At 40.3% G+C, this 24,875-nt stretch overlaps 1 protein-coding gene and 1 long non-coding RNA gene across 2 annotated transcripts; both read right to left on the bottom strand.

Moving 5' to 3' along the window:
* Window positions 1-6,744: 6,744 nt before the first annotated feature.
* LOC125344871 lies at window positions 6,745-24,379 on the bottom strand. Its single transcript, XR_007209662.1, has 3 exons — window positions 24,367-24,379; window positions 16,009-16,017; window positions 6,745-7,032 (listed from the first exon to the last, which is right to left on the bottom strand). It is a non-coding gene; the product is annotated as an uncharacterized LOC125344871 (long non-coding RNA).
* Window positions 7,220-7,936, bottom strand: LOC125344870 (14-3-3 protein epsilon-like). The gene has a single exon (XM_048337176.1). The coding sequence runs from the start codon at window positions 7,934-7,936 to the stop codon at window positions 7,220-7,222; it is 717 nt and encodes a 238-aa protein (XP_048193133.1).
* Window positions 24,380-24,875: the final 496 nt, after the last annotated feature.

The raw sequence follows: 24,875 nt of genomic DNA, 5'->3' as shown, positions 1-24,875 counted from the left end.
AAGTTTTTCTCCAGATATATTGAAGCTTCTTCCACTCTTTCTCTACTTTTAGAGACCTCCGTGGTTATTAAGTGAGCCTAATATTAATGTATTTTTATTTCTGAATTATGAGTTTTCATTTCTCTATTACAGATGTTCTCATAATTAAGGACCTTAAAATAGACTCCAGAAAAATATTTTGGGATAATTACAATAACCTGGGATAATAATACGGATGATAGAAAAAGAGAAAACACTTACACAGTCCATGAGTAAATGTACAGATATGTATAATGAAATATCTTAAATGAAATATTAAAACCAAATACAAATTGCAACTGCAGAGTATTCCTCTCACCATTTTCAGTATTGGAGATCTAATTTTACATTGTTCTACAGTAATTATGACACAAAGTTATATTAATAATTTTCCTTCTGCTTAAGAATTGTGTCTCGGTTTGCTAACACATTTACATGCTTAGACCATTCTCAGCCCCGTTATGCACACATTCTAATGGGTAAATTTTATACATTCATGTATATTTTTCCAGTTCGTTAGTGGCCTTTGGCCAGAATATTTTAGTATTTGTTGTAGAACAGGTCTGGTGAAATATATTCTCTTGATTGTGCTTGTGTGGGAATAACTTGTTGTAGATGTATGTATATGTATATGTATATATGTGTTGTATATATATACATATATTGCCTTTAGATATCTTATTTGCATTACTGTCTATATTAGGAACTTTAAATTCTGTCATTACATATAAGAACAAGCATTTCTATGTTTTGGCTTTCATAAACATCTATGGAATCTCTCAAATGCTAATATTTGCTTTTTGAAACACTGTTGCCAACTTTGGCAAAACGTTTTCAACATATCTTCATTGATACTTTCAAGTTACTGCTTAGTTTGTGTATGTTCACTTAGATTTTCTTCAAGCTCACTTTTTTCTTCTTCTTAGAAGACATAACTAACATGATAGGCTTCCATTGTGAAATTTCACGCATACAAATACTTTTCTTGAACCACTTTGTCCTTCATTTGGATTGCCATCTTGCCTCCATGCTTTTTTGAATAATGAAGTGTTGATTTCATATGAATTTCTTCAGAATGTGTGTGCACACACATTCACATGCGTGCCCCCCCCCACACACACCCTCACAGACATGGCAGGAAGAAACAAAGGTACTTTCATCTTCTATCGTCCCCTATGTTCCCTTCTTTCCAGTTTCTTAATCTAAATATGTTCAAAAGATAGTAGTAATCACTACATTTTATGATGTTGGTCTTGGAACTTGAATTTCAATGTAAAGCTTACATACAATTCTCTCCTCATCACCCATATTTTAGGTGCCTCTCTCCATGAAGGTACTCAATGCTCGATGCATCCCTTTTTTTGTTATATAAATAAAAATAAAACTCCAATTTTTGCCAGTTCTGGGACTTGAACTCAGGGCCTGCACACTGTCCCTGTGCTTCTTTTGTTCACGAATGGCACTCTACCACATGTGCCACTTCTGGCTTTCCTGTGTATGTGGTATTGAGGAATCAAACCCAGGGATTCATGCATTTTAGGCATGCCCTCTACCCCTAAGCCACATTCGCAGGAATAAGACATTATGTTGGAGATGAACTGAACAACTTGGGGAGGAAGTCTAAGGGTGAGGGAAAGTGGGAGAGAAATGAGAGAAGGGGTAACAAATTTGACAGGAAATTTACTCATGACCTTACATATTTAACTGTAACTCCTTTGTCCATTACCTTTAAAATAAAATTAAATTTAAAAATAAAATAAAATAAAAATAAGATTCCCTTATCTGATATTTGAGCTCTTGTTCTGGTTGATATTGCAGAGAGAGCTGTTCAATATATTGGGTATGTGAGCAGAGATTCCTATAGAATCTTGCTTTAATTAAGTATGCTTCTGAAATATGCTCTTCAATTGAAGATTTTTTGGTTAGCATGACCTGCCACATAACCACATGACATAAACTCTGACTTAAAACACAGAAGTTTTTCACACAGGTGGAGCTCGTTACTCCAAGATAAAGACAACAGAATGTTTGGTTTCTCTGGTAATTATATAGGACTCTAGACATTACACACTGAGGCCAAAGGCGTATTTGCATAAGAATGTTTAACAATGGAATAACAGCTATGTGTAGATGATCATATAAAATAATACTCTATGCAATGAACTCCAAGAAAAGGAGACGCGACATTTTTAGTTGTCATTGTTGCTGTTTTCATTTCCTTTTCCTTTATTCTTGTTTGATTGTATGGGGGTGGGATTGAGTTTACAAAAAAAGTCAAAGAAGGTTGACAAAGTACAACAATGCTACTCACTAGACACTATGTGGAAAATGAACTGTTATATCTTGTGGGTGGGGACAGTAGTGAAAAATAATGAGAGAATGACAGAAGAGAAGATATGGTTAAATAGAATTGTACTCATTATTCACTACCTGAAGCAGGTGACTGTAATCCCTCTCTGTATCAATACCACTATAAAATTAAAAAATCATAAAATAAAAGAAAAATGATTTAGCTACTGTGCATATATATATATATATATATATATATATATAGTGTCTCATGAAAGCCTATTCCAGTTGTAATGGACAAGAGGATTTTGCAGTGGTGCCTGAGGTAGCAAGGAATAAACAAACTCTGGTTATTGGTACAAGTAAGTTTCTGAATCTCATTCATAGCAAATTACCTTCATATCCTTATATAATCTTATATGCAAGCTTAATACAGTACAAACATCTTCCATACCAATTGAGGGGAATTCTTTCTAAAATATTCCTTGGCATAGAAGCAAAGTTTCAGTCCAGCAAAATAATAAGTTTTGAAATACTTTGAAATTTCTGAGCTCATTACACAGGTTTACCTTCAAGATCTACCAGTGTGTTTTGGCCTTGATTGTTGCTATTGAAAAGATCAATAAAACTCCTGATTTCTTATGTAACTTGACTCTGAGATTTAATACCTCTAATGCAGAATTTAGCTTCTCAACAACATTTGAAAATCCCTTCATTACAATTTTTTATTTATTTAATTATTTATTAAATTTTGTTGACAAGTTGTTGTGCAAAAGGGGAAGAGTTACATAATGGGGCAGTGTGAACATTTCTTGTGATATCTTACACCCTCGTTTTTCTTACCTTCCCTAGATCAGAGGGATATATACAATACCCATACAATATCTAGTGTACCAAAAACATACACAGTAGCCATGTGGCATATGCCAAAGGAAATTCACCTAGAACTTCAAACATAATGTCAACAATAGTTTGCTTATCCTTGTCTAATATCATCATATATACATAGCTGTTGAGCTACTGTGATTCACCGAGAGGTCTATTTTAGACCTTTTTCTGTTTAGTAGTTGTTTAGTTTTAGATACATAATGTAAGGTCGCTGTCCCAAACCTGTGGAAATACCATTTGACAAGAAGATATTGTTTCACAGAATTGGTCTCTAATGTCCCCCCACCCCCACCTTAGCAGTCATATTTCAAGGAGACCATGCCCCTTTGTTCTCTGTGTTCTAGGCTTGTCTCACTCAACATTATTTGTTCAAGTTCTAAGCATTTCCCTGAGAATACCAATATTTTATCATTTCTAATCGCTATGTAGTATTCCATTGTGTATAGGTACCACATTTTTTAGATCCATTCATCTGTGGTGGGGCATCTGGGTTGTTTCCATATTTTGGCTATTGTGACTTGTGCAGCAATAAACATGGATGTGCAGATGTCTTTTTGATATCCTGAGATCTGTTGTTCAGGACCTAGGAGTGGTACGGATGGGTCATAGGATAGATCTATGTTGAACTTTTTGAGGAACCTCCATACTGTTCTCCAAAGTGGTTGTACTAATTTGCACTCCCACCAACAATGGAGAAGGGTTCCTCTTTCCCTGCATCCCCTCCAGCATTTGTTGTTGCCTGAGTTCAGAGTATAGGCCATTCTAACTGGAGTGTGGTGGTAGCTCAGGGCTGTTTTTATTTGCATTTCCTTCATTGCCAGGGATGTTGAACATTTGCTCATATGCTTCTTTGCCATTTTTATCTCTTCTCCTGTGAAGTCTCTCTTTAGCTCCTTTGCCCATTTAATAATTAGTTTACTGGGCTTGGAGGGGGTTAGTTTTTTGAGTTCTCTTTAGATGACAGATATTAGGCCTTTTTCTGTTGCTGTGTTGGTGAAGATGTTTTCCCATATGGTTGGTTGCCTTTCTAGTTTGGTGGCTATGTCTTTAGCTGTGCAGAAACTTTTTTTGTAGTAGTCCCATTTGTCGAGGCTCTCCCCTATCTGTTATGCCCCTGGGACTATATTCAGGAAGATCTGTCCTGTGCCTATAAGTTCTGGCATCTTTCCTACTCTGTCTTTCAGTAGTTTCAGAGATTCCAGTCTGATGTTGAGGTCCTTGATCCATTTTGAGTTGATCTTGGTGCATGGTGATAGGCTAGGTCTACTTTGAGTTTTCTACATGTGGCTGCATAGTTTTCCTAGCACCAGGAGTTGAAGAGGCTATGTTTTTCCCATTGAATGTCCTTAACTCCTTTGTCCAATATCAGCTCATTGTAAGAATGCGGCTTTATTTCTGGGTATTCTATTCTATTCAATTGGTCTTCAGGTCTGTTTTTATACCAATACCAGGCTGTTTTTGTTATGATGGCTCTATAATAGAGCTTGAAATATGGTATTGTGATACCTCCTGCACTGCTTCTTTTGCCTAGAAATGTTTTGGCTATTCTAGGTCTTTTGCTGTTCCATATGCATTTATGGGTTGATTTCTCTATTCTAGTGAAGAACATAGCTGGGATATTGATGGTCATTGAATTGAATTTGTATAACATTTTGGGCAGTATGGCCATTTTCACTATATTGATTCTGCCTACCCATGATCATGGAGCTCTTTCCATCTCTTTGTGCCCTCTTTGATTTCCCTTTTTAGATTTTTTTAGTTCTCATTAAATAGGTCATTCATGTCTTTTGTTAGGTTAATCCCTAGGTAAATTATTCTTTTTATCTATTGTAAATGCTATTATGTCCATAATTTCCTTTTCTGCTTGTGCATTGCTGGTGTACACAAAATCTGCTGATCTTTGTGTGCTGATTTTGTATTCTACTACTTTGCCAGGATGGTTTATTAGGTGTAGGAAATTGGGGACTGATTTTTTTGGTCCTTCAGATATAAGATCATGTCATATGTGAATAGGGATAGTTTGATTTCTTCTTTGCCCATGTGGATCCCTTTGGTGTCCTCCTCTTGCCTTATTGCTATAGCTAGGGATTCCAGAAGTATAGTGAATAGAAGTGGGGAGAGTGGGCATCATTGTCTTGTTCCTGAGTTCAGGGGAAATGGTTTTAGTTTCTCCCTATTTGATATGATATTAGCAGTTGGTCTGATATATATGGCTTTTATTGTTTTAAAGAATGTTCCCTCTATTCCTGTTCTCTCCAGGGCTTTTAATATGTATGGATGTTGTATTTTGACAAGGGTTTTTTGGGCATCGGATGAGATGATGATGTGGCTCTTGGTCTTAGCTCTATTGTGGTGAATTACATTTATTGATTTTCGGATGTTGAACCATCCTTGGGTCTGTGGGATGAAGCCTACTTGATCGTGAAGTATGATTTTCTTGATCAGTTTCTAGATCCTGTTAGCTAATACTTTGCTGTTTTGAGTTTTTATTAGCTCTGTCTCTCTCATTTTTTAGGGAAATGGAATCACACATTTGAAGGGGAGAGACAAGACGGAATGTCAGGGAATTTGAATACTCCTTCATGGCATGCTGCAAAGGAGGAGGCAGAAGAGTTGAGGAGCTAAGACTGTGTAGCTCCTACACATTCACAAGTGCCCAGTGCAGGGTTGGAGCTTATTAGGATGCTTGTAATTTTGCTTCGCCCTTGTGGTTAAAAAGTTATCAGAGCTTTTTGAAAGTTCCTCTAATAAATTATACAGTGGCCTTTTAATATCTGGCAGTAAGGGTTTTTTAGAATGTCTGCTCAGGAGCAGAGAGCCCTGATTTGGAATGCAAATCTCTAGCCTAAAAATAAATCTGGGTTCTAAGAAATTAAGGGTGTGTGTGTGTGTGTGTGTGTGTGTGTGTGTGTGTGTGAAATAGAGAACTCTGAATGTCAAAAATATATGGTGAATAGATCCTGGAATTGGAAATGCTGATATTTCCTTTTCTTTTTCAATGTTTTAAATAAAGGATGAATCTAAACAGACTTATCCGCCCATATGGTTGGCTTTTTTTTTTTTTTGGCATTTTTCTTTTAGGTTTGTTTTATTTAAGTTTAATGTTAATTCCATGCTGTGTTTCAGTAAGAACAATACAGATTCTGTATCTGTGGCTCCAGTCAGATATCCAGTAGTACAAATTAGCTTCAAGTTACACATACTGAACAAAAGAGCTTGAGCGAGCAAAGGAGAGGGAGAGAAGAAGGGAGGGGAGGAGGAAGGAAGAAGGGATGGCAGGGGAGAGGGAAGGAGAAGAAACAAAGAACTGAACATGCATGCAGGCTTCTCCATATCACCTTCAATGCTAACCTGCTTCAGAGGGAGAGAAAAGGTAGGCAAGAATGAGCAGCCACGGATTGGTGAACTGTTACCAGCACTCACTTTTCAGCCAACACTTCAGCAGAGTTGGAAACACTTTTTACAGCAAAACCATTGCAACAAACTCCCCACCCTAAACAATCTTTAACCACTTCAAGTTAACACCCAATTAAATTTAAACAGTTGGTATAAAATTTGATTTAAACAATTAGAAAAAGGAAAAATGATTCACATATGCCTCTTTAGTGTGATCAATCTCTTTTTTAAGATGCATCACCTAGGAGTCTAATGGCTTTCAAATGTAATTTCCATTTCCAATGATCTTGCCACTTCTGGCATGGAGACAATACAGTAATGCTGAAAAAGCCTCTATACAGTCCTGTTAGTGTCTTAAAGAATCTAAAAGCTGGGACCAGTAAAATCCACAGAAGTTCACTCTTGCCTTTAAGAACTTTTGAAAACTGTTTAAAAAAAAAACTGGGCAGGAACCTAAATTCTGAGACCAAATGTGAAAGTCAGATTTTGTGGTTCTCAGTGACAATGGGGACTTTCCAAGGGAAGGGGTGGGGAGGACTGGGGTAGTCAGAGATTGTTTCTCTTGTTGGCTTTTCTGTCTCACTGATTTTCATCTACCACATCCTGCAGCGCTTCCTTATTCTGCTCTTCACCGTCCCTGCATGTCTGAAGTCCATAGTGTCAGATTATCACATAACAACTGCACGATAAGTGTAGAGTCCTTATAGCTTTCTTCACTCAGAGTATCCAGATCTGCAATTGCATCATCAAAAGCTGCTTTTGCCAACCTGCAGGCCCTGTCAGGAGAATTAAGAATTTCATAGTAGAATACGGAAAAGTTGAGAGCAAGACCTAAACGAATTGGATGCGTTGGTGGAAGTTCTGTCATTGCAATATCACTAGCAGCTTTATAAGCCACTAGGCTGTTTTCCGCAGCCTCCTTCCTGTCTTTTCCTGTGGCAAATTCAGCCAGATACCTGTGGTAGTCCCCTTTCATTTTATAATAGAAAACATTGGACTCGCCAGTGTTAGCTGCTGGAATATGGTGTTTGTCGAGTACATCCAGAATGTCACAACAGATTAACTTTACTTCAGTCTCAACCATTTGCCAATATTCCTGAATCATTTTTAGTTTGTTTTCTCCTCCCTTGTTTTCTTCTTTCTGTTCGATGCTGCTAATTATTCTCCAGGAGGCTCTTCTAGCTCCAATCACATTTTTATACGCAACAGATAGGAGATTTCTTTCTTCAACTGTCAGCTCCACATCCATTCCTGCTACTTTCTTCATTGATTCCACCATTTCGTCGTATCGCTCAGCCTGCTCAGCCAGCTTCGCCTGGTACACCAGAGCTTCCCGATCATCCATAGCTGCAGCGGCTCCTGGCAGGGTCTGCGGGAAGGATGGAAGCGGATAGCATCTCCCACTCTCTCTCCCTCTCGCTCTGCGTCCAGGCAGCAAAAATGGCGGCATCTCCATCCCTGGTTAGCTTTTCAATATTCTCTTTGGAGAAATTCTAAAATAAAAAATTAGGATGAAATCAGTTGGTTCTTTTTGCTTCATGTTTGTATTTCCTGTTAGTTATTATTGGTTGACTCTGCTTTTTCTTTCCAAACTCTGGAGTAGGGTTGGAATACTAGGGTCTAAGAAGCCTGAATTCTGCCTCTAACACAGAGAAAGAAGCACAGCTCCACAAGGCCACTGCAGAGTCTGACTTACAGTCTGTGCTTCCTGCTCCATCAGCTTTAAGGTTGCTATAGGGCCAGATCTGAAGATTGCATCATTTGTTTATTTCATTTATTTATAGTGATTAATTCTTATGGACACGTGGACTTTACGTTTTTACCCAACCATATTTTTCCAATATTTCCTGAGGGACAAAACTTAAATTAAAAAAGAAAATAAATGTTAATTTCCATCCATCATCCTGTGTGGTGATTATAATCCCAATCATCTCGCTTTTCATCAATAATTGTAATATGAATTCCAATGAAGAGGGAGATAGAAAATCCTCCTGTCCATGGGTATCGATATCTGAATCCAATCAATAGATCAATGCAAATGGTGGGAAATGGACACCATCAGGGTTTGATGACCAACTCATGGAGAAAAGAGGAAACAAAAAGAAAGGGGAAATATTATACACTAACAATAATAGGGTAATCTAAATTACATTAAAATTATAAAAAAAGAATTATAAATTACATGCAAATTATAAATAATTGTAATAATCATGAATTTTATATAAATTATCAATGATTTATAATTCTTATATACTATGTGTGATAATACATACGTAATAGGTATAAAAAGACATACGAATTTATTACATATGGTAATATATGTAATAGATATGAAATGACGTACAAATAAGAGATCACATATAAATATATATGAAAGTAAGATGCACATAAATACATAATATACCACATGCAACGTGGGACAGAATAAATCTATATATACATATAAAGAATAATAGATGATGTACATCATAGGATATGTATAATTAAAAATAAAAGATACTGAACAATGATGCCACATCAATCTCAGGGCATAATAATTATACTAATAATATATTTAGGAAAATTACAATATGGATAACATTTATACAGTATACATAATTATAACAATAATAAATTATATATAATTTATAAATACAATAATTATAACAAATATAAGTTATATAGAAATCATACATAACTATAATAATTATTAATTATTAGTATTGACAATAATAAATAATCATAAAGCAAATAAGTATAATTTTAAAGAATTATAATTCTAAATTACATAAAAATTATAAATAATTGTAATCATAAATTAGATAAATTATAATAATAATAATTTTTAAATTATAAATAATTATAAATAGAAATCACGTTAACAGATACATAATTATACATTACTAATAAATTATACTTAGAATAACAATGAATAATTACAAATTTTATATAAATTACAAATAATTATACATTCTTAATTATAACTACAATTCATTACAAGGATATATTATAAATTACTATAAAACTGTACATTAATTATAAATAATTATGATTATAAATTATGTATAATTTGTAAATTATTAATAATTATAATCATGATTCTAAATGACATTAAAATTATACATAATTGTAATTGTTCAATATATACACATCATAATGATAAATGACCATAAATTATATACACACCAAAAATAATGATCATCATAAATTATGTATATTGACGAGTAATTATGATTATAGCCATTATAAATTATATGCAAATTATAACTTATCATAAATTATCAATAATCATTATTATGACAAATAATTATGTTATAGATAAATTATAAATAATTATCTTACATTGTATATTGATTATAAATAATTACAATCATTATAAATTATACATAACTTGTAATTACAGTAATTTCAAATTATATATAATTAATTATTATAATGAATATGAATAATTATAATGATATATTATATATAATTATTACCAAACATTATATATAAATTATATAATTATAAATAAATTATTAATAATTATAAGTACAAATCACAATTACAATTACTTACTCTTATAAATTACATAGAAAGGATGAACCACAGGATGGAGGACAATGATGTCACCACCCAGAATTGTGGGTAATCAATCCCCTGCCCTGTTTCGCATGCGCACTGGAGCCCAGAGGGTCCCCACTAGGCATTCCAGCCTGCTGTGCATGTCCAGAAACATCTGGTCCCCCTCCGCCGGGAGGTTCAAACTGTTGCTCATGTGCAATGGTGCTTAGTCCCTCTCTGCTCAGCAGTCCAACCTGCTGCACACCTGCAGTTTGCCTGGTGCCTCCCCAATGGGTGGTCCAGCATGCTGCCTACCTGCAATGGCACCTGGAGGCTCCCCGCTTCACACTGTAGCCTGACATGGTGCACTAACACCTGGTAACTCCCTGATCCGCAGTGTAGGCTGTTGCACATGCACACTGGCACTGGGAAGCTCCCACGTGGCGGTCTAGCCTGCTGCACACATGCAGTGACACCTGGTCCACTCCTGCTGTGCACACGAAGTGAAGCCTCCTTGGCTGTGTTGCATCCCCAGCCCCACTGGCCCATGCGCAGCAGGCTGGTGTGGAGGGCGGTGGTCACCGCCTGATGACACAACAAGCGGCATTCTGTTCACTGTGATGATGCCAGGAAGTGAAGCAGTTGAAGCTGTGGCGGTGGCGGCTGGCGGAGCAGGTTTCCACAGATGAAGTGGATGTGGCCTCCTCCATGACAACACCCCCTCCCTATCAGCGGATACCTGCAGTGGGTGCCTGGGCTTGTGCGAAGCGCCTTTAAGCTGCGGGTCTGGGGTCGAGAAGCCAGGAAGCCTGGGATTTGAGTGCTTGAGGGAGCAGGGCCAGGAGGATGGGAAGCCTTCTGTGGGCAGGGCCTAGGGGCCGGTGAGGCGCTTGGGGGCGTGATCTAGGGTCCGTGCATTGGCATGGGGGCGGGGCCGGTGGGACATCCTTGTGATGTGGTGGGCGGGGTCCTGCGGGCATTAGCGACTCCAGGGCGGGGCCTGGGGGAAGTGAGGCTCCAGGTGGAGTCCTAGGGGCATCCTGAGGTGGCTGGCAGGGCCCAGTGGGCCTCAGCACCTGGGGGTGGGGCCTAGGGGACTTGAAGCTTGTCGAGGTGCCCAGAAACATCATTGTGACGTGGTGGGCGGGGCTTAAGAAATGGAGGTGCTGGGGGCATAGTGTGCCTGGTGTGGTGTCACAGTGGGCGTGGCCATAGAGCTGGACTGTCGTTGGGGCATGGGTGGCCTGGCCTGCCTGAGGCTTTGGGGTCAAGGCCTGATAGGAAGTGGAGTATAGGGGGTTTGGCTTGGTAAGAGGTGAGACCTTGGGGGTGTGGCCTACCAAGAGGTGGTTCTTGGGGCCAAGACCTGGCTGGAGTGAAGAGGCTGTTTTGCTGGGGGCGTGGCCTGGCTGGTTTGAGGGCTTGGAGGAGTGGCCCAGTTGGAGGTGAAGCCTTGGGGTCATGGCCTGCCTGATGTGAGGGCTTGCGGGCATGGACTGGCAGGGGGAGGCCTTGGGGGCATGGCATGGTTGGCAGAAGTGGTGTCACTGGGGGCGTGGCCTGGCAGAAGTGATGATTTTGGGTGGGGGCATTGCCTGGCATCCCTGTGCTCCTTGGGGATGTGACCTGTCATTCATGGGCATAGTCTGCCATCCAGGGGCGTGGCCTCGCACCCTGTGCACCTCCGGAGCATGGCCTGGTCTCCCTGGCTCATTGAGGGCGTGACCTTTTGTTCAGGGGCGTGGCCTGGTGTCCCCTTGCTCCTCCTCAGTGTGGCCTGGAGTCCCTTGGCTGCTCAGGGTCGTGGCCTGGCATCTGTATGCTCCGTGGGGACGTGGCCTGGCATCAGGGGGCGTGGTCTGTCATCTTTGCAGTCCCGGGGGCCTGGCCTGTTGTCCCTGAGCTCTTCAGGGGCGTGGCCTTGCTTATTACAGTTTTATTGACTTCTATCCTGTTTACATTCGTATTTATTTATTTATAACTTATGTATTTTAACATTTATCAGTTACTTATGATTTATAGTGTTTATCATTTATAGTGTTTACCATTTATAATGCTTATCATTTATAATATTTGTTATTTGTTATGTGATTTGTTTATTTACTTATAATTTATATTAGTTATTATTTAAAGTGTTTATCATTTATAATGTTTATCATTTATTGCTTATTAGTGATTTACTGATTCATATTTTATTTATATTTGTTTTTATTTATTTATAAAATTATAATACTTATTCATTATTTACTTATGATTTACAGTATTTATCATTTACAGTGTTTAATCTTTATAGTATTTATTTGTATTTACATATTTGTATTTAATTATTTATACCTTATTTATTATAACATTTATCATTTACTTAAGATTTATAGTATTCATCATCTACAGTGTTTATCATTTATAATATTTTTATTTATTGGTAATTGATTTTAATATTGTGACATAATTTTTTATTTATTTTCTAGAAGTTGAAAAGTTCTGGAAGTCTTTGGAAAACATGAAGAATAAACAACCAGAACTCAGCAGAATGTGGTCTTCATTTCCTTTTTTTTCTCCTCTATTTCTATTTATTTCTCCAGGCCCTGAGATCATTGTATTATGAAATGTCTGGTGTCAGAGAGATAGACAAGGAGACAGACAGACTCACAGGCAGACAGACATATAGACACATACACAGACAGACTCAGAGACAGACCGGTGGACAAGGAGACAGAAAGACAAACTCACAGCTAGACACAGACAGACAGGGAGACAGACTCACAGACAGAAAAGACAGACCTGCATACATTGGAAGGCAGACACACAAACAGAGACAACAGAGACAGACATGGAGACAGACACAGAGACTTACACATAGACACACACATATAGGCATAGACAGACTCAGGTAGACAGACACATAGACAAGGAGACAGAAAGACAGACTTGCAGCTAGACAGACAGACAGGGAGACAAACTCACAAACCAACATAGAAAAGACAGACAGACACACAGTGGAAGATAGACAGGCAGACAGACAGACACACCGGCAAAGAGACTCACAGACAGGCAGGTGCAGAGAGGAGGCCCAGAGGCACACAGACAGATACAGCGACAGATAGATAGACAAGAAGACAGACTTACAGGTAGACAGACACACAGAAATACAGACACACACACATTTTAAGACAGACGCAGAGACACACAGACACAGACCGACACATACATTGGAAGACAGACAAGGAGACAGACAGACACACAGAGACAGACAGACATACTGAAAGATACAGACACAGAAAGACAGACAGGCAGACACATACATTGGAAGACAGAGATAGACAAGGAGACAGAGACAGACAGACAGGGAGACACAGGCAGACAGAAAAGATAGACACATACATTGGAAGAAAGACACACAGACACAGGCATAGACCAGAAGACAGACAGATGAGGAGACAGAAAGACAGACTCCCAGGTAGACACAGACAGAGACAGACATAGGTGGACAGACAGACACAGAGACCGAGACTCACAGACAGGCAGATGCAGAGAGGAGGCCCAGAGACACTGAGACAGACAGGCTGAGGGACAGACAGGCGGGCCAACACACAGATAGACAGACACATAGATAGGCAAGGAGACAGACAGACACATACATTGGAACACAGACACAGACAGACAGACACAGACTCAGACAGACAGACACAGGCATAAACAGGAAGACAGACAAGGAGAGAGTCTGACAGGCAGACAGACAGACACATTCATTGGAAGACAGACACACAGACAGGTAGGTGTAGAGAGGAGGCCCAGAGACACACAGACACAGCAACAGACTCACAGACACACATAGACAGACGGACACAGAAAGACAGATGAGGAGACAGACACATACATTAGACGACAAAAAGACAGACACAGAGACACAGATATAGATAGGAAGACAAACAGACAAGAAGACAGACTCACAGGTAGACAAAGACAGGCACAGAGACAGACAGGCAGACAGGGAGACAGATGCACAGACAGTTACATACATTGGAAGACAGACACAGAGAAAGACAGGGCAGACAGACAGGTACACAGATAACAGACAGAGAGGTACACTGGAAGACAGACAAGTGGACGCAGACAGACAGGTAGACAGGCCGACAGATAGACAGGGAGACACAGAGAGAGACAGATAAACACACAGACAGACACACAGACACATAGACAGGCAAGGAGACAGACAGGGAGGCACATACATTGGACACAGACACAGATAGACACAGACGCAGACAGCCAGACACAGGCATAGACAGGAAGACAGACAAGGAGACAGACTCACAGGAAGACTAACAGACAAATACATTGGAAGACAGACACACAGACAGGCATAGAGAGGAGGCCCAGAGACACACAGACACACAGAAAGTCAGACACACATAGACAGATGGACACAGAGACAGACAGATGAGGAGACAGACAGACAGGCAGACAGGGAGACAGACACAGAGACAGACACATACATTGGAAGACAGACACAGAGACAGACAAGGAGATCAGACAGACTGACTCACAGACAGGGCAGACAGACAGGTAAACAGATAACAGACAGACAGATACACTGTAAGACAGACAAGTGGACGCAGACGGACAGGTAGACAGGCAGATAGACAGGGAGACAGAGACAAACAGACACAGAGATGGACAGACAAATGGGCAAGGAGACAGACTCACAGGTTGACACAAAGAGACAGACAGGCAGGTAGACACAGACAGACACAAAGACAGACAGGCAGACAGACACAGAGGTGGAGGACAGACGGATGGACGGACGGATGGGTAGACAGGCCTAGTGCGACACCTCTTTCCGTCTTCCTGTCGATGTGTATGTGTCTGTCTGTCTGCCTATCTATGGGGTCTGCCTGGCTGTTTGTCCGTCTGCCTGGGAGGGTGCTGATTGCTAAATCCTCCCCCCGACACACAGCTGGGGAAACTGAGTCCCGACCCCATCCCATCACTAAATATAGGCAGAATATATAAAAATATCCTGTATACAAATATAAAATTTGATAAAATATATTAGTACGTCTATATTTTAACATTTTATATACCTTGTGCTTTATATTTACATATATTGATATATACTTATATTTTATAGTAATATTTATATTTTATATTTATTTATATTTATATTTTATATTTATATATACTTCTATATTATACATATTTATATTTTATATTTATATACTTGTATTTCATATTTATACATTTTATACTTATATTTATAATTTATCTTTATATATTTATATTTTATAATTATACATTTTATGTTTTATACTTATATTTTATATATACTCACATATCTTCCATTCCATAGGCTTTCACAGATGTTATATGGTTCATCGTGTTTTATCGGCTCCACATGCATTGCATTGTAACCTGCTCCAGGTTTTGAGGACACAAAACGTTCATATATATTAATTTTCATAGATTCCGTACAGATTATATTTTATATTTTGTGCTTTCATATGTTTACACATGCAATATTTTTCATGTTTTATTTTATTTCTTAAATATGTATATATATATCTGGGTAACTGCAGCCGAAAGACAGGACACGTGGGACGCAGAGGCGAGTGGACCAATGCACACTTTGTTTTAGGAGGGCCAGGATTTATATAGGGTTAGAAATCAATTCAAAACTTCTAGAGGGCTGGTAGTATGTCCTAGTGGCAAGAGTGCTTGCTTCCTACACATGAAGCTCTTCATTTGATTCCCCAGCACCACATATATAGAAAACGGCCAGAGGGGGTGCTGTGGCTCAGGTGGCAGGGTGCTAGCCTTGAGCAGGAAGAAGCCAGGGACAGTGCTCAGGCCCTGAGTCCAAGGCCCAGGACTGGCCAAAAAAAAACAAAACAAAACAACAAAAAAAAACTTCTAGAATAAAATTAATACAGAAAGATATCCATATCAGTACCAAAGGTGGGTATGTCACTACTTACAAAGGAAGTCCCTACAACTAAGGGTGTCACTACTACAAAGGATCAAACCAGTCAAGGCAAAACAACGCTATCACCTAGCTACTATTTCCTCAAGACTAATTATCTTAGACCATTGGCTTCCCTATTTACTGTAAAAAGCTTTCCCTGGAGCAGCTGGGCAAATAAGTCTCCCCAGGGAGGCTCGGTACAGGACGGAAGGGAGTCCCATGACAAAGTGGCTTCCTTTAGCCAACAAACACAGGAGACTTTAATGGAGATGTTTCCACATAGGCCTCTTAGATTGCTAATAAGGCATCAGAATATCTGTTCTGAGGCTAAGTCCCCCACTGGTCAGAGAAGTCAGTGGAATTACAGTAGCACTCCACAAAGCACTCTTCCAGGTAAGTGTGTGTTTCACAAATCACTGAAGGCAGGCACACAGATGGCTCTAAGAAAAATACTGATGGATGGAGGATTGGGAAAAAGTGGTACAGATTGTGGGTTTCTCAGACAATTGATGTGTAACTGTCCATCTTCCTTTTACACTCAAATGGTTAAATGGAAGATGTATGCACAACTTGGAATTATGTTCCTTATATCTTTTCTGTTATGAAAGGCAATATCTTGCTTGACTCCAGGAGAGAAGGACATTCAGGTGATCTGAGTTCAAGTCATCATGTCCAGAAGAGCCTTAAGGCAAGTGCTAACAGCCCGGAGCTACAAAGAGAAAAAGAAGGTGGAAGGTTTCATCTCATGTTGTTTTCAGTTCTAACAACCTATGAGTTTAAACTTATAAGATTTTCCTCAGTCCTCTGTGAAATTTGACAACTCGAATGTCAATTGAACTATCATTCTGATCTGGATTGTATTTCTCTGTTTTGTGTTTTAATAAATTATCTAATCATGGCCATTGTCTTTTGTTGTCATGGGGCTAGCTCTCTATCACTTTGAGCCACAGCTCAACTTCCAGTGTTCTCATAGTTAATTGGAGGTAGGGTTAGCTGTGAACCAGGATCTGATCTTCAGATCTCAGATTCCTGAGTAGGTGGGATTGCACGCAAGAGCCCTCACCTCCAGGCTTCCCTTGTCATTTTAAATAGGATTCACTGAATTACAGAAGGCTTTGAATTGAAGTTGATTCAAAGTGTGCTAGATGGCTTAATTGCTCACCTTAATGTCAAGAGCTACAGGGTCCAGATTCTCTTTCAGAACTACACAAGTCAGCATAAAGCATCTTAGCCCTGACTGTGCAGATTTCATCAGCCTCTCTGAAAACTATGGGATGTTCACTTGATTTTTAAAAATTCAAGTGTTCCTCATATAATGTAATAGCTATAGCCATTGCCCCAAGGACTATTGAAGCCTTTCTTCAGATGAATATACTTGAATGTAAGCTGTCACATCAAAACTGACAATTAATAAAATACATATTGTACATATCTAAGTGTAAACTGAGGTGCAAATAAGTTCAGTAACAAGGCCCCACATATTTGGGAACTAGACAGTGAATTTAATAATCTATAGACTACAACTGAACTGTAGACCATGAGTCTTTAACATAGAGAAGGTGACTCACATGATCTCTGTTTTATATTTCTCACCATTTCAGTGTCTTGCCTGTGTAGCAAATATTGTTGAACACCAAGCATCTATTCTCACTCAGTTTCAAGGGGTTAGAAGTCCAGGAGAAGCTTGTGGGGGGGGGGGGTGAGTAAGGAGCTCAGGAAACAACTGAAGTTTTCTGTTAGGGCCATGGTCATCACCAGGCTTGACTGCTTCCCAGCTCATGTCCCCCAGCCATCATCTGGAAGCTGCATCTCCTTGTCATGGGGCTTTTTCCATAGACTGCTCACACATGCAGTTGTTTCACCAGGAGCAAAGAGTGTTAGAGAGAGATATAGAGAGATGTCACAGTGAGAGTAACAGCCATTTATAACTTAGTATCAGAAGTGATACTTCATCATTTCTGTCCCTTTGTATTCATTAGATGCAAAGACTAGATCTGTCCACATCTGAAAAATGAGGCAGGTGATTGTCAGAATTGGCGCAGTTTTGACCTGGGACTTCCTTTTAGAGTACTTTCTGTTAAAGGGAACTGCTCAGCTAATGACTTGCAGTCCTGAATTGAAGGAACAATCTAAACCTCACCTATGCTCTGTCATATCCAGTGCCTGAATGGGTCTGTGCCCATGGTCTTGGGCAGTGTTGGGTATGTCTGGCACTGGCTGGCAATGCCCTGAGGCTATGGGCTCCTGAATGGGACAGAAAAGAAAGGAAATTCAGAAAATAGTCTAAGAGACATCTAGCACGTGAAACAGTGTAATCTGTGTGAAGAGTCTAGGGAATAGAGAGAGCACTCTATGATAAAAGATAATGGCCACGCCAGTCATGGCCATATACTCCTGTAGCCCCGATATTCAGAACACAAAGGCAGAAAGACCATGAATCCAATTCAGCTTGGTGACATCATCCTCTTCTATATCAAAAAAGAAGGAAGATAGAAACAAAGAGAGGAAAAATGTAACAAAGGAAAAGAAGAGAATGGGAGGAGATGGTAAGGAAGACAGAGGGGTAAGTAGAGGAATGTAGGGAGGGAGAGTATGAGAAGAACAAGTGTTACAAGGGAAAGTATAAGTTTGGATGTGTAAATAACCATCATGGATAAACCAACAGTGATAAATGACAGCAACTAATTATGGAGAATTTTTAAAGGAGGAAGAATAATGTAGTAGGTCACAATAATTGAAAAAATAAAATAGGGTTATGGAAGTATGGCTCTCTGAGATTGTTTTGTCAGTGAAATTTCTGGTATAGTGTTTGGAATTAAGTCTTGCTATGGTAAGTTGGACTGAAAATAATTATACAGGCCAAGCTGGACTCAACCCCCCAAACCACCTTCCTCAGCCTCTTCTGCCTTCTGTGTTTGTGACTATGACATTATTATGTCCAGCCCATGTTTAATACTGTGTTTTGTCAGATGTAGGGCTGGAACACAGGGCCTGGGAACTGTCCCTCAGCATTTATGCTAAGGGTAGGCCTATCATTCTTGAGGTGACAGGGCCACTTGCAGTTTTCTGATAATTAATTGCTGAGAAATATCTCATGGACTTTCTTGCCCAAGCTGGCTTTAAAAGAGATTCTCAGATCTCAGCCTCCTGATTAGATAGAATTGCAGGTATGAGCCATCACTGGACCACCCATTATTTATTTTCCTTGAAATGAACTGTAAAATGGGCACCAGTGGCTCACACCACCAGAAAACCAGAAGTAGAACTCTGGCTCTAGTGGTAGAGAGCTAGCCTTGAGCTTAAGGTCAGCTCAGGGACAGCATCCAGACAGAGTTCAGCAGCAAGAACAAAAAAGTCCTCTCAAGTAGAATAAGCTTCAGGTACATGTTGTCACTTTATTTGATTTCGGTACCCTGGTTATTGTGTATACATTTATCTGAATTAGAGAAGGGAAGGGAAAACATCAAAATGGTGAGACAAAAGATAAATGGCAAACCAAAGCAATAGTGATACAAGAAAATATGTCATTAATTAACTGTATATCTCAGGCAAAGGGGAATTTTAGAGGAGGGGAGATGGTAGAATGAAAGAGGTGATAAAAAGTGTGACAAGAAATGTATTTACTACCTTATGTATGTAAGTAACCCCTCTATATGTCACCTTGACATTAAAATTAAATATAAAAAAGAGAAAAATGATTTAGCTAATCAAAACCAAAACAGGACAAAGAAGCATATAAAATGGTACAAACAAGAAACTAAAACTAGAATGGCAGATGTGGACAAAACTATGACTTAATCTTGGATGTCTTCTCTCCCTTCTCAGGTACAAACAGAATATTTGATTCAAATTGTTGTATTCTGAGAGCGAGAATAAACCACGGAGGCACACTTAAAGTTTGAAGGAGCTTTATTTACAAAGGTATTTTATTTATAATCTAAAACCCAGAAGCAGATCCACCCTCCACCTCCTTATGCTTGCCTGCAATTACCTTGTCCTGGAATAGTTACCCAGAACTCAGACCTGTGACCTGTCTTAACCTGAACTCTGAATCTCCAACTTAATTTCTAACCACCTCAGCCTCCAGGCCTCAAAATGTCCAAAACTCCAGACATCCAGCAGAGCAGGCTTCTTTCCTGTAGGCCTCGCCTCTCTTCAAACTTTAAGCCTCAAGCCTCCCCCACAGGCTTTAGGCTTTTCTGCCATCACAGAGCTCTGGAATCCTCCCTCAGGCCTCAGGCCCAAGATTTTTCTTCAGGCCTAAGGCTTGGGACTCTCCCTCAGGTCTCAGGCCTAAGACTCCTCCTCAGGCCTAAGGCTCCAGTTCTGTTTCGCCCTCTCCTTCGGCTGGCCTGGTTTGGCTCACTCTGTTCCTACAGCAGGCCGAGTATGGCTCACTGCTCCACTCTTCTCCGACCTGCTCTGTTCTCCTCCACGCCCAGCTCTGTCTGGTCTCATACCACTCTGCTCCACTTCACTCCCCTCCTCTCTCCTCCTTCTCTTTTCTCCTCCTCTCCTCCAGAAGTACTCCCCTCTTTTTACTTCCCTGCACCAGCAGTCCTGGGGTGGAGGTTCTGGTCCCCACAGAGTGGGGCATGATTTCCTATTTTCTATGCAGTGGGGCGTGGCACTCACGCCAACCTGGGGAGGGGCTTCTGCCTCTCAGGTTATTAAGAAATCATTGCAAAGTCTCCATCTCTCGGCTCCTTTGTAATTAGATATAGATAATACTATGGGACAAGAACAATGTTACTATTTCTGTAAAAGGATTGAGTATACTGGGTGATGTTTCCCCCAGGAGCAAACCTAAGGTACCCTGCCCTCCTTACCCCCACACTACAAAGATTAGGGGCCACTGGCCAGTGTCCTCTTCTTATGGTTCCCACATGGCTGCCATGGAAGCAGTAGCATCAACCCATGTACTTGGCTTCCTTGGCAACAGTCCTCCAGCTCAAGAGCATACCTATCAGTGGGTGCGTGCTGAGCCCTGATTGGTCCATTCCTCACTGATGTCACTGGTCCCACTTGTGATTGGTCCTTTTGCTCCCTGATGTCATCAGGCATTGTGAGGCATCCCCAGTAGGGTATATAATAAGCTTTGCTTCACTTTTGTCAGTTACAGCACTGGGATCTTTCTTGGTGACCTACTGGACTAACTTTGAACGACTATAAGGCATTATTTGTGTGGGGGTTTGGGAGGGAGCTGTGTTGGTGTGGTTTGTGGTTGGTGGTGGGTATTTTCATTATTCTGGTGTTTCTATTTACTTGTTTGTTTTTTAGTTTAGCTCATTTTCGTTAAAATTTTTTGTGTCATCTTCATTTAGAACATTCAAGATATTGTAACATTGATTTCTTGCCATCCCAGTGGATAGATGTCAAGATACAACAAAGTTTCCTTTAATTATTCCTCAGAAAGGGAGGAGTAGATCACCATCATAAGATAGTATCAACTGAAGGAGACCATCGGCCATGGTAGCTTTGGATATCTGAAGGTGGCCCATCACTGCCTCACAGACACAAGGCTGGCCGTGAATGTTCTCCTGAAGAGAGACCTGGAGAACCATGGCATAGAAAATGAGGTGGTCATTGTCAAGAACATATGTCACCTACACATCATCCGGTTTTTTGAGGTGATGGAGGATAAAGACTATATCTCATCCTGGAGTCGGCCACATGGGGACACCTCATGGGGTTGATGTGCAAATACTGCTGCAGCCGCATATTCAAGCATAAAACCAGGAGGCTGTTCAAGCAGATCGTGAGTGCTGTGCACTACCTTCACAAGAATGGAATTACACATTGAGACCTCCAGCCCAAAAACAGCCTGTTGGAAGCCAAACACAATGCCAAGGTCAGTGATTTTAGGCTGAGTGTCATGACGACCACAGGCCAGTTGATAAAGGGAGCTTGTGGAGCCTTGATATTATGACCCCCGGAAATGTTCCAACACATACTCTGTGATGACTACAAAATGGACATTTGGAACTCGGGCATCATTTAGTATTTGATGACAGCAAAATTTCCCCTTTGAGGGGAGGAAGTTTGCTGACATACAGGTCCTAGTCATAGAGGCCAAGTATAGCCCTCCACTATACCTAACTGCAAAGGGACATGACCTACTTTCCCACTTCTGACTGTGGACTCCAGTAAGAGGCCCAATGTTGAACAAATACTGGAGCACCCCTGGCTGATAGGGTATGTAGCCCGTGTCCTGATTAGCCACTACCCAGCAAGCTGGACCCCATTATTTTAGCAGTCATGTGTGACATAGGGTAGAATGCAGCTGAGACTCAACAGGCAATACAGCACAGAGCATTCAATGAAGCCATGGGCATCTACCTGGTCATCAGAGGAAACTTAAAATAGAATGACAGCCATGTGGAGTTGAGAACAATGCCTTGGATGGTACCACCATACCCAACTCCTGAAGAACATCACCCCAGACCTCTCCTTCCATGAAGGAGACACGGGTTACCCACACAACTTAGTAGTTTCAGCTTATCCTCAGAATTTCAGTGGGATGATGATGGCACCCAGAAACATGTGAGGAGAGTCTGAATTGCTAGTCTGCCTGCCATTCCCTGCTTCTTCCTGCCTAGCTACAGTTCTAGCAGAATCTTGGACCAGTTTTCCTTTGACTGGTTGAGAAGGCTAGAGAGTTGTGAGGCACAGGAGAATGCCCTTCCCTCTGGGCAGCCACAAGTGGAGGCCACAGCCTCCAGCTGGAGTAGAAGGCAGGGATGGAGGAGAGTGGTTTACAGGATAGGCACCATTTTTCCCAGACTCTGCTGCTGTGTGAAGGTCCCAAACTAATGCCCATAGGGTAAGAGCACAGCTATTCCAGGAAGGGGTGCAGAACTCAGAAAATTTCTCTCACTGCGGTGTGGGAAATCAGAGAGGTGTTCACATAAATGCTGCGAGAGCAAGTCATGCTGGAAGTTCACACTGCATGTGGCCAGCACACCCATCAGAGTCCTCAGCTCAGGCCAGCCCAGCCAGGTCCTGTGACAAGTGCCAGGGGATCCTGCAGCAGGGATTAGGGGAAAGGACAGCTGAAATGGAGTTGACATTCTAAGCTAAATGGTTGAATAGTACCTCCAGCTGCCTCTACCTTCTGAGCAAAAGCAGTAGGCAAGCATTTTTAATAATGTATACAACATGCCCCAAATACTTTATACATTGTTCTTAAGGGAATCCAAATTAGTTGAGCAAATAACGTCAAAATAGTGCTATGCTTGGTTGTAAATTTTTTCTGTTTCTTGTAGCCTGGGATTGATCAGAGGAAGGTAATCATGACTGACAGGCAGGCAGGCAGGCATGGGAAATACAGTCAACATCCTGTCATAATCACCCTTCTCTCAGTAATCTCAGGCTACAAGGAAAAGAATTTCGGCACTGTCCCAACACATCTGGGAAGGCAAGCCATTTTAATAATGTAGACAACGTGTCACCAAATACTTTATATATTGTGCTTAACGGCAGATAGATTGACTGAGCAAATAATGTAAATTATGACATAATAATAGATATGATTTGTTGTAAATTATTTTTTATTGTAGCCTGGGAATACTGAAAGAAGGGTGATCATGACAGGCATGTAGGCTGGCAGGCATAATGAGGTACAGTCAATATCCTGTGATGATCACCTTTCTCTCAGAAATCCCAGGCTATAATAAACAAAACTTTGTGCACTGTCTCAACACATCTGGGAAGGCAAGAATTTTTAATGATGTATACAACATGCCTCCAAATCCTTTATATTTTGTGCTTAAGGGCAGCTAAATTGTTTCGGCAATTAATGTCCATAATGACATAATAGTAGGTGTGCTTTGATGTGATATTTTTCTGTTTATTGTTGCCATGGAATTTTCAGAAAAAGGTGTTCATTACAGGCTGGCAGGCAGGCAGGCAGGCTAGCAGGCAGACATTAGGAGGTAGAGTCAACATCTTGTCATGGACACTGTCTCTTAGAAATCCCAGGCTACAATAAACAGGACATGGCCCACTGTCTCAACATGTCTGAGAAGGCAAGCATTTTTAACAATTTTTATCACATGCCCCGAAATCGTTTATAAATTTTGCTTAAGGGAAGTCAGTTTGATTGATCAATAATGTCAATTATGACATAAGAGTAGCTATGATTTGTAACATTTTCTGTTTATGTTAGACTGGGATTTCTCAGAGAAGGGTAATCATGACAGGCAGGTAGGCAGGTAGACAGGGAGGCTGGCAGTCATTAAGAGGTACAGTGAACAGTCTGTCATGTTCACCATTTTTCAGATATCCAAGGCTACAATAAACAGGGCTTCGTCCACTCTCTCAACACATCAGAGAAGGCAAGCATTTTTAATAATGTATATAACATGCCCCCAAATTTTTAACAGGTTGTGCTAAATCTGTGAAGTCAGATTGATTGATTAAATGAGGTCAATTATGACATAATAGTAGCCATGATTTGTCGAAATAATTTCTGTTTATGGTAGCCTGGGTTTTCTAGGAGAAGGTTGATCATGACATGCAGCCAGGCAGACAGGCTGGCATCCGGAGGTACAGTCCACATCCTGTCATGGTCACCCTTCTCTCAGAAATACCAAGCTACAATAAACAGAACTTGGTCCACTGTCTCAACATATCTGGGAAGGCAAGCATCTTTAATAATGTATACAACATAACCCCAAATTCTTATACATTAGGCTTAAGTGCAGCCAGATTGTTTGAGCAAATAATGTCAATAATGTTATAATGGTAGCTATATTTTTTTGTAATTTTTTCTATTTATTGTTGCCTGGTATTTCTGAGAGAA

The sequence above is a fragment of the Perognathus longimembris genome, unplaced genomic scaffold, assembly GCF_023159225.1.
Source record: "Perognathus longimembris pacificus isolate PPM17 unplaced genomic scaffold, ASM2315922v1 HiC_scaffold_457, whole genome shotgun sequence".
NCBI lineage: Eukaryota > Metazoa > Chordata > Mammalia > Rodentia > Heteromyidae > Perognathus > Perognathus longimembris.
Note: the sequence above shows the minus strand (reverse complement) of the source record. Positions and strands in the feature narration are given on the sequence as shown.

Bases quoted from the DNA above. Each gene is read 5' to 3' on its own strand.
- LOC125344870 (XM_048337176.1), bottom strand. From the start codon at position 7,936: ATGGATGATCGGGAAGCTCTGGTGTACCAGGCGAAGCTGGCTGAGCAG.